The 10,963-nt window shown below is 43.5% G+C and overlaps 1 protein-coding gene across 1 annotated transcript; it reads right to left on the bottom strand.

The window, feature by feature from the left end:
* Nucleotides 1-6,556: 6,556 nt before the first annotated feature.
* LOC100383141 (uncharacterized) lies at nucleotides 6,557-9,432 on the bottom strand. Its single transcript, NM_001175807.2, has one exon. The coding sequence runs from the start codon at nucleotides 9,428-9,430 to the stop codon at nucleotides 6,725-6,727; it is 2,706 nt and encodes a 901-aa protein (NP_001169278.2). The 5' UTR covers nucleotides 9,431-9,432; the 3' UTR covers nucleotides 6,557-6,724.
* Nucleotides 9,433-10,963: the final 1,531 nt, after the last annotated feature.

Below are 10,963 nucleotides of genomic sequence, written 5' to 3'. Positions count from 1 at the left end.
AGATCAAAAATTATATAGATCAATGATAGGATCACTGCTTTACTTATGTGCATCTAGACCTGATATATTGTTGAGTGTTTGCATGTGTGCACGTTTTCAAGCAAACCCTAAAGATTGCCATCTTGTAGCCGTTAAGAGAATTCTAAGATACTTAGTCCACACCCAAAACCTAGGATTATGGTATCCCAAAGGCTCCCTTTTCGATTTGCTTGGCTACTCTGACTCAGATTATGCCGGTTGCAAAGTAGATCGAAAAAGCACTACTGGGACTTGCCAATTCCTTGGGTGGTCCTTAGTGTCATGGAGTTCCAAGAAACAAAATTGTGTTGCACTTTCCACTGCAGAAGCTGAGTACATAGCAGCTGGGGCATGTTGTGCACAGTTGTTATGGATGAAGCAAACCCTTAGAGATTTTGGTTGTGAGTTTAACAAAATTCCACTTTTGTGTGACAATGAAAGTGCCATAAAACTTGCAAACAATCCGGTGCAACACTCTAGAACTAAATATATTGACATCAGACACCATTTCTTGAGAGACCACGAAGCCAAAGGAGATATCGAATTGTTTCATGTGAGCACCGAAAATCAACTAGCCGATATCTTCACAAAACCCCTTGATGAGACTAGATTTTGTTTTCTTAGGAGTGAGCTAAATATCTTGGATTCTCGAAACGTGTATTAATAACTAAAATTTTGATCAAATTTGATGGATGTAAATTGATTGTTTGAGCCATATGAAATGAGAAATAACATTTTTATCATTAAAATCACTCATGTCATATTTGCTAAGTGCTATTATAGCCCTTCTGGGCAATAACTGGAAACTGGTTGAGTAAACCGGCTGAGTAGGCCACTCAACCGGTTTTCCCCTGGTGGAAACCGGTTGAACCGGTTTTGACCTCCTCCGCATCCGCGCCGTCAGTCTGCGCCGCAGTCTGCGCCGCGGTCTGCGCTGTCAGTTTCGCAGCCTGCGCTGTCAGACTGCCAGAAATTTCACGCAGTCAATACCTTTTTCTGCGCGCTTTTACTGTGCAGTTTGACCAGAAACCGGTTGAACCGGTTGAACCGGTTTTCTGTGTTATGACCGGTCGACTCCCCCCCTTATTTCTCTCCCTCTCTCCTCTTCTCTTCTTCTCAGTTTCACTTTCCAGCCACCGCCGCCCACTCTTCTTCCTCTCTCTCCTTCACACCTTCTCCACTCCAAAAACCCACTTGTGCCCTCTCATCTTTGGAAGATTTGTTGGAGATCCGTTCATCCCGGCGTTCTCCATCATCTCCCTCAATCTCGTTGGGATTTCTTGACTAAATCTCCGGATCGAGAATGGTGCGTCGAAGGAACCCGTCCGTGGTTGAATCTGACTCCTCTGATGACCAAGAAATACATGGAGATACTCCCCCACGCTCTAGATCCAAGCGTGGGCGAGGAAGCGGAAATGTCATGCAAGGTGCTGAGGCCTCCGGGTCTCAAGGAGCTCGCGGTCGGACAACCCGGAATCCTTCCGGTCGGTCCCGACCCGCGACAAATCCACAGGCATGGGAGGCTACGAGTGATGATGAAGGCGGGAAGGATGATAAAATTGAGCTTCCCCCGGCCCACGCCCCTGTGATTCGAGGGTTGGTCCTCCACCGGGCGGAGGCTCGGCGTGCTGGCAATGAGCCAGTAACTGATTTCACTGCCAGTGGAGGTTCTGCTCTCCTTCATGATCTCCATTCCAGAATCCTGCATTGCGCATTCGCGATGCCAGGATTGATGGAAACCGCTTTTGGACGCTTCATCATGTGAATTTTTATAATTCTGTGATCCTCCCCAAGAAGCATCAACCTATTCTGCTTCAACGCTATATCAACTGAGAAGGTTGTGAGGCCATTGGGGACCTAGAGATGACACAGGCATTGAGGGCCTGTGAAAGGAAAAAGATGAAGAGTATCATGGCATTCCAATATGATTGGAATGATGAAGTTATTGTCCAATTCTACTCAACTTTGTGGATCAAGCCAGCTGACGAGGAGAGTCCATACAACTATCCTTATCTGAACTTCTACATTGAAGGTAGTTGGTATAAGGTGAACTACCGTCGGTTTGCTCACATTCTTGGTTTTTCTGACAATGATATCTCTAGCGATAAGATCAAGATACATGATTTCCGCCAGCCTACTAGAGATGAAGCCAAAGATCTTCATCTCTCTGAGTCTGGGAAGTATTGGGAGTCTACAAACATGCATAATTATTATCGATACATCAACTCCCTCTGCAGGATGACCCTCATTCCAAAAGGGGTAATCAGATGAACATTCTTGGAGAGAGCAAGGTCTTGCTCTCATTCATGAAACCCAGCAGCTCAGAGAGTATAAATGTCTTTGATATGATTTGGCAGGAAATCATTCATGCTGCCTGCTTTCCATTGAAGGGATGTCTTCATGCTCCTTTTATCATGAAGATGATTGAGGTTGTGACCCAGTTTAAAATTGATAAAGGTACAAGACATCAATCATATACCCCTTTCTGGATTGATCCCAACAATCCAGCAGGGCGCCTAAGGAAAGCCCCTTCCAGCTCCCGTGCACATTCCTCTGCGGGTCCGTCTGCTGGTCCTGCTGCTGCTGCCGGTGCCTCGCGTCCCTCCCCTGGCCGCGGATCTCCCACGCCACGTGGTCGTGGTCGTGGTCGAGGTCGTGGCCGAGGGATGGGTGCCCGCTTGGCCCACGGGTTTGCGGCATTTTTCTCCATGTGCCGGAACATTGTTGCGGATGTCCATGAGGTGGCAAGACGTCAGCGGGAGACTGACGACAACCTACATCGTCAAGCTTCCTCTTTGGGTACTCCCTTCGCCCCCCGCTCGCCTGACGTGCCTCTCCATCCTCCTCCTCCGGAGATCAACGAGTGGTACCAGCAGGCATACGGGGTGCCTTTTATGACAGCAGGCGACGTCGAAGAAGAAGAAGCTTATTTTGATGATCGTGAGCAGTTTGTCCCGCCTCCGTATCACGGGGATCCGGGCCAATCATCCTCTCACCCTCCGCCCTAGGATCCTTCTGGCAGTGCTCCTCCCCCGGATCAGTTTGGGGAAGAACACTTTGCCTCTCACCTGGCGCACCACCTCTTTGCTCCTCATCAGCCTCCTCCCAACTGGTGATCTTTGGATTGGCGTCTCTCTCTCTCTCTTTTTGGTTCTTGTTGCCAAAAAGGGGGAGAAGGTTTATTAGACTGACAGTACCTTTTATTTTTGTAATGAACAATCGGTTTGTAATAACTATTTGGTCTATCGTATGATGCATGCATGGCTCTAAAGCCATAAACATTTTTATGATGTGATGAGATGAATTATCATTATTGTAATAGCAGTAGAATTTTTCATATCATATGCTATGCAATAATGAGTTTGAATGTGTAATTTTTACTCTTTCTATCTAATTATGTTTCATTCCTCATTGTTTTGTGTATGGTGTTAATTGTTCTCTCTCTCTAAATATGTTGCAAATTGACATATCAAGTCAATGTTAATATCGCAAAACTCATGCACATATTTAGGGGGAGCTACACATACACAAAGGATTTTATCTTGCAAGTACTTGTAACTTTTAATTCTTATTTCTACTCCAGTTTGTTTTGGCATCAATCACCAAAAAGGGGGAGATTGTAAGTGCAATCAACCCTAATTAAGGGTTTTGGTGATTGATGACAAAACAAACTGAGATTCTAATAAGTTTGCTCCTAGCATGTACACAGTAATTCTACAGACAGGAGAAGCACAGATCTTACGAGCATAAAAGTAGAAAGCACAGCGGATTTAAAATTCTACATCAAATGGCGTGCTCCAAGTGCTTAGAAACAACGGCGGTGCTAAATTTATAATTCTTGAGTCATAGGAATCGTCGTGCAATTAAGAGGGATCCGCGACGGTTAAGTAAGTTGTGCAATGAGCCAAGTTCAAAATCCTTTGAAAACATCTTGGAGAACATTTTTTCCAGATCATGAATGCCCTTGAGAAAAACAAATTTTACTTCCCACAAAGACTCCACTTTTGTTCTCTTCAAAATACTCAAAATTTGGTTTCAGCCCTGAAAATCGGTTCAACCGGTCCTAAAACCGGTTCAGCCGGTTTTGGGACTGTTCCCCTGCCACCTCTGCTCTGACCTGTCTGACAGTCAGAGCTGTCAGAAAAGTCGCTGCAGATATTTTTTTGAAAACCGGTTCAGCCGAAATTTTTCCTTACTCAGCCGGTTTTGAAACCGGTCGAGTCTCCGGCTGAGTAGCTCAGTGGACCGGGATCCCCCTGGTAGAAACTGGTTCAACCGGTCTGAAAACCGGTTCAACCGGTTTTTACTTCTTTTCTCCCAACGGCTGCCAGCTTTTGGGGGATCCTTTATATACCCCCTCAACTCTCTCTCTCATTTACTTCTGCCTCTCCCACGAATTCTTGGCTGACCAACCTTCAAACAAGCGCATTCATTTCACCTTTCACACCCGCAATCGCATCTCCTTCAATCATTTGAAGGATCCTTGGTGTGAGGTGAACTCGATCGAACACGCTGTCAATTTCATCTCGATTCTCCCATTCTCTTTGTTCTTGAGCTCGTTGCAAACTTAACCTTATGCGGATTTGTTACTCTTGGAACCTCGTGTTCCTTGACGGTTAGAGGTTGCTTGGGAGTCTCCAAATTTGTGGACGACCCCAAGAAGTTTGTATCACCCGCTCTTTGAGCTGATTTGAGAAGAGATTGCCTTGACCTTTGTGATCGGATTGTGGAGGATTAGGGTTGGAAAAGACCCGGCCCTTTGTGGGTTCCTCAACGAGGAGTAGGACACCTTTGTGGTGGTTGTCGAACCTCGGGTTATATTGCGTGTTCTTGTGTGTTCTTGTCAAGCGCTTTAAATTCATTGGTTGGTTCATATTATTCACTCGAGTAGATTTTGTGTAGGGAAAGTCTTTAGCTATATTCTTCACTACTTCGTATTTGTTTAACAGATTATCTAATTTAAGTTGAGCAGGTTCAAACTTGTTCAGTTGTAATTAAAATCGACTGAACCGGTTTGCACCAGTGCAACTTTAATTTAACCTATCTCGAAGTTTTTAGTGAAAATTTTCAGGTGTAGCCTATTCACCCCCCTCTAGGCTACTTTCAGTATAATCAACTATGAGATGAACTAATACAAAAAAATTGAAAACATGGGCAGAGAGTGGTACCATTAGAGATGGCAATGGGGCTACTTTGGGAGCTAAAATACCGGAGGGGGTTGGAAGGATTAAAAATCCCCTTCTTATTCAAAATTGAATACGAAGGGGATTTTAGCCCCTTTAATCCCCTCCGGTTTTGTGGCTTCCAAACTAGCCCTTAGAGGACGGGTACGGGGAAGTCCCCCCCCCCCCCACGGGGATGTAAACAAGAAAAATTCTTCCACGACGGGTAAACAGAGACGGTGAAGCATTCCGCGTTCCGAGCGGGGATCTGTTAAACTTGCACGTAACTATGTTTTCGTGTACTACCTAATGATAAAAATAAATAATTATCTTGTCAAAAGATCACTCATTATACAAATGTGTTCATTTTGATGTACACATAATGATTTTTTGCACCTGACAATATGTATGTATAAGTGAATGTTTTAAATTAATAACAAATAATATATGTCCTAATTATAATTTAAGCGGGGATGGGGATCCCCGTCGAAGATTTATCGCCGTGGAGAATGGAAATGGGGAAGAAATGTCTCCTGCAAGCGTTCGTGAGAATTCCAACGAGAAATTTTTTTCATCGCAGGGACGAGGATGGGGAGCTATTCCCCGACGAGGAATTCCCCATTGCATCCCTAGGTACCATACACCAAGCAATGACAATATTTATATATCACTTAAATAAGAATGGTGGCTCAGAATGTCATGAAGATGGCAATATTTGTTTTTTGTTCATATATATTGGTGAGCTAAGGTATGTAACCAGCAAACAGGTTATAACACATATCATAATGTTATAAGCAAGGTTATTAAAACAATAAAACGTTGAAACGGTCATGAGTGAAGTTTTGACTTTCAAACGTTTAAACAAAGTTTAAACATAGTTTTAAACAACATATAAAAAATACAAATATATTATAATTTCAGACAATAACATGAAGTTAAATATCAAAACAGAGAGATTAGTGGCTTACCAAAACTACACCCATGAGCCGGATTGCACCCAAAAGTAACTAACAGACTAGGCCCAAAAGTAGCTAATGGTCTAAAACGCATGCCCAAAAGTAGCTAATGGTCTAAAACACATGAAACACCGTGTTTTACAGTTTAGAAGGCCAAAACACGGTATCAACATCTAATTAGCGTTTTGATGTTTAAATGTCGTTTAAACGTAGCTTTAATAATACTGGTTATAAGATGTAAAGCATATATGAGTTACTAAGTAAAGATACTAATCTTTTTCCAATTTATCTGGCTTTCTGTATATTGAAGCGAATCTAGTCCACTTGTGATCACCAGACATGTTTGCTTCAAGTTTCGGAAGGTACAACTAAGTCAACCTTTCTTGTGAAGTATAAAGTATAAAAAGATCCTATATGTTTGGTACATATCATTTCTTAACTAACTGAACTGCAACATTATTTTTCCAGACTCTATACAAGCAACCAGTGTGTTAAGCTATCTTCAACAGCTTACCTATATTTATACCCATATTTAAACTCTAGTTTGCAAACAGTGCAGTCTATAGTGCAAAACAATGTTTTGGATGATCATATGAGTGAACTGCTGGGCATGGTCTTATGTGAAGGCATACTAAGCTCACTAGTTCTGTATTCAGTAAAACCATTTGTATGCACGCCTTCCAATGCTCCAAGTCTCCCATAACAAGTGGCCAAATGGTTGCAAGTAGATGTGTCCGGTTTAAGCCCGAGATCACGCATCCACATGAACAAACTGAAAGCTTTTTCCACCTTCCTAGAGGAAGCATAGACCTTGAAGCAAACATTATATGCACATGCATCCAATGTCGACTGTGGCATTAACATCTTCCCGCAAATCTCTAATGCAGCATCATGCATGCCAGCTACGGAGAACAAGAATGCAATGATAGCTTGCTTGGCAGACTTCTTGCCATCATCATATGCTGATTCTAGCTGTAAAATTTCTTTTGTTGAAACATGACCATTTTTCAGTAGAGAAAATATCATTTCAAATGTTGACGCGTCTGGTGGAATGTTAGCCACCACCATTTGATGCACTAACTCTGCACAATCTCTTAGGTTGCCCTTAGCCCCATAACACGCCATAACAGCATTGCATGAAGCACAATCAGATAGCAAACCTGATTTTTGTAATTTATGTGTGATCCTAATGGACTCACTAAGCAAACCAATGCTCTTGTAGAGGTATGCCATGGTAGTGTATGAAACAGCATCAGCATGGTTATTTCTTCTTAAGCTGTCAAAGATCTCTTTTGCCTCAGTGACCATCTCAAGTTTTGCATAAAGGTTTAGCATGGCATTGGAGGCAATGATGTCAGGGCCACCATCCATGTCATTCATCCTTGAATACAAATCCTGTGCTTCCTTCCAGGAATTAAATTTGCTGTAGGCTTTTATAAGAGAAGTTAGAACAATATGGTTTGGAGAGATTCCAGATTGTTCCAACAAGTTACTATAATGAAGTGCTTCCTTAACATTCCCTGTCTCTGCAAACATGTCAATCAAAATTCCATAAACAATGACATTCGGCTCAACACCTGATGCCTTCATTTCATTGAACAGATCTATGGCCTCCGGTACCAAGCAATGGCGAGAATAACTTCTAATGATGGCAGAGTATGTCTCACATTTCGGTTCAAATCCTGCATCTTTCATTTTACCTAACAGCTTCTTAGCTCTGTGTGGAAATCCACCAAAAGAAAACATTTGAATCAACGAATTATATGTGCACTCATCTGATGGAACACCAGATTCCTCCATGCTCTCAAACAAAGAAGAGACTCTGTCATACTGCTTTGCCTGACCATAAGCCTTTATCATCACATTATATTCCACAATGTCCTTCTCATTCCCATCTCCTCTTTCAGAGCAGAAGATATGTTCAGCTTCTTCCCACAGACCTCTCCCTGCAAAAACATCCATGATCGCACTGAAGTTCTTGGATGAGACCCCTTTACCTCGGCAATGTTTCTCAAAGAATGCAATCGCCTCATCAAGCAATCCTAGATCAACATACATCTTCATGACAACAGGAAGGGACTGTTCATGAACAAAACTGCCAGCTTTGAGAATCCCTTCAATCACATCTTCTGCTTTGTGTACCATCTTCCTCTCACATAGCACCTGCAGCAAAATCCTATAGGTCACAGCATCAGGATGTAAGCCTGCATTCCTGATTTGACAGTAGTACTTCAGAACTCCCTCTAAATCTCCAATGGATGCAAACACAGTCATCATTACATTGTATGTCTTAGTATCAGGTTTGACACCCCTAATCACCATGCTAGCAAACAGCACCTCTGCCTGCGCTGAATTGCCAGAAAACCCAAATATGTTGATTAGTGTATTGAACGTATACGTATCTGGCATAACCCCATGAGCTGGCATGTCCAAAAACATGTCTAGCGCATTCTTCAGCTTCCCAGCTTTCCCATAGAGATCAATCAACACGTTATACGTCACCACAAGCTTGGGCTTCCTAGGACGCTCTGGTGCAACACCAGCAGCAGGAGCAGCAATTTTGTCGTCGTACATGTCAGCAAGCAAGAACTGCATAGGACCGTCCAAATCAACTGTGATGCAGTCAAGATCAAGGAAATCGACCTCGAACCTGCCGTCGCACCAACTGTGGAAGAGAGCGAGCGCGTCGTCGTGGCGGCCCTCGTCCTTGAGGATGCGGACGAAGGTGTTCATGGACACCTCATCAGGCGCGACACCCCGGGTCCGCATGTGGCGGAGCAGGAGGAGGGCTCCCCGCGCCAACCCGGCCTTGGCGAGTGCGTCGGCGAGGGCTGCGTAGGCCGGGTTGGAGGGTGGGAAGGGCATCCCGATCCAGGCGCGGTGGAGCTCGGCCCACCGGCGCGCGCGGGCGAGGTGGCGCAGGAGGACGGCGTCATGGACGGGGTTGGGGGCGTATCCGGGGAGCGCGCGCAGGCGGTTGAAGAGGTCCCTGGCGCGGCGCCAGCAGCGCTGCCGCGAGAGGAGGGAGGTCTGTTCCCGTGGGGACATGGAGGAGAGAACCTCGTCGAAGGGTTGGAGTGCGGAGGAAGCGTGGCTGGGGAAGGGGCTGGTGGGTGTGCTGGAGGAATAGGGAGAAGGTGGCGGCGGTAGGCGGGGGAGGTGGATACGGGAGGCGGAGGGGGGAGGAGGATGGAGGGAACTGGACCGAGACCCTATGATCGGTGGCGCGCCCGCTCCGGCGGCGCCGGCGGCGGCGCCGGCGGCCGGAGGGCAGAGAACAGAGGAAATCATCATAGGCGAATCGGGGGAAGGAGACAAGTGACGAGAGGTTTTAAGTTAGTGGGGGCCATTGCTCAGAGAAAGGAAGCCGTGATCGCAGTGCGACGTGAAGACCTGGTCGCCGCATGGTTAATCATTCTGGGCCGAATCGACCATATTTAGGCCCATGCTTTGATCACAGATTTAAGCCGCAGCCGTCAAATACTGTAGTTTTTTTTCGTTCACTTTACGCTAGCTAAAATTTAGGGGTGTTTAAATTCACTAGAGTTAATAGTTAGCGGCTAAAATTAGCTGGGATATCCGAACACCCTAGCTAATAGTTTAGTTATTAGCTATTTTTGTAAATTAGTTAATAATTAGCTAGCTAATTTTACTAGCAATTTACTAAATTTAGCACTTTTAGCTAAACTTTAGCATTGGAAGATTAAACATGAGTGCTAAAAGAAGTTAAAAGTAAAGGGTTAAACTTTAGCATCTAATAGCAATTTAGGTTCCCAAGATGTGCTAAACAAAATATACATGAATTATATCGTGCCATTTGAATCTTTGTAGTACAAGTTAGAACATGTTTGAATACACTAGAGCTAAAATTAGCTGAACTAATAGTTCAATTATTAATTACTTTTAACAAATTAGCTAATAGTTAGTTATCTAATTCCACTAGCAATTTTTTGTCAAATAACTATTAGCTCTACCGTATTCAATCATGCTCTTAACAAACCACACTTGCGTCAAATTTGACTAAGGAATTGTTTGAATGCACTAGAGCTAATTATTAGTTGGCTAAAAATTGTTAAAAAAAATAGCCGGCTAACAAATAGCTAGGTAACTATTAACTAATTTGCTACTCCCTCTGTTCTCTATCTAAAGATCATGAATGTTTGTCCTAAGTCGGATTCAAAACTTTGACCAACAATATTTATAAAATAATTATTTTTTAAATTAAAGAAATTATATATTGCGGTAGATGTTTTAATAATAAATGTAATAATTTCATTTTTATTTAGTTAATATTTATTAATATTTTGTTATTAACGGTTAAAAGTTTTAAAACATTGACTTAGGAAAACCTTCGTGACCTTAAGATAGGGAACAAAAGGAGTAGCTAATAGCTGAACTATAAGTTAGACTGTTTAGATATCTTCAACTAATTTTAGCAGATAACTATTAGCTCTAGTGCATTTAAACAGGACCTAAGACAGGACGAGAAAATGCTCTAGCTAATAAAATATTGCTGAAAGGGAATTAGGCTTACACCTATTTCCTAATTGATTTTGGTGGTTGAATTGCCCAACACAAATAATTGGACTAACTAGTTTGCTCTAGTCTATAAGTTCTATAGGTGCCAAAGGTTCACAAAAAACCAATAAAAAGACCAAGAAAATGGTTCAATAAAAAGAGCAAGGGATAACCGAAGTGTGCCCTGGTCTAGCGCACCGGGCTGTCCGGTGCCCTAGGGGAGAGCGGCTCTGAACTCGCCAGCTTCGGGAATCCGCTCCGTTATAATTCACCGGACATGTCTGGTGCACACCGGACTGTCCGGTGAGC

The sequence above is a fragment of the Zea mays genome, chromosome 7 (assembly GCF_902167145.1).
Source record: "Zea mays cultivar B73 chromosome 7, Zm-B73-REFERENCE-NAM-5.0, whole genome shotgun sequence".
Classification (NCBI taxonomy): Eukaryota; Viridiplantae; Streptophyta; class Magnoliopsida; order Poales; family Poaceae; genus Zea; species Zea mays.
This window is presented reverse-complemented; position numbering and strand designations above follow the sequence as displayed.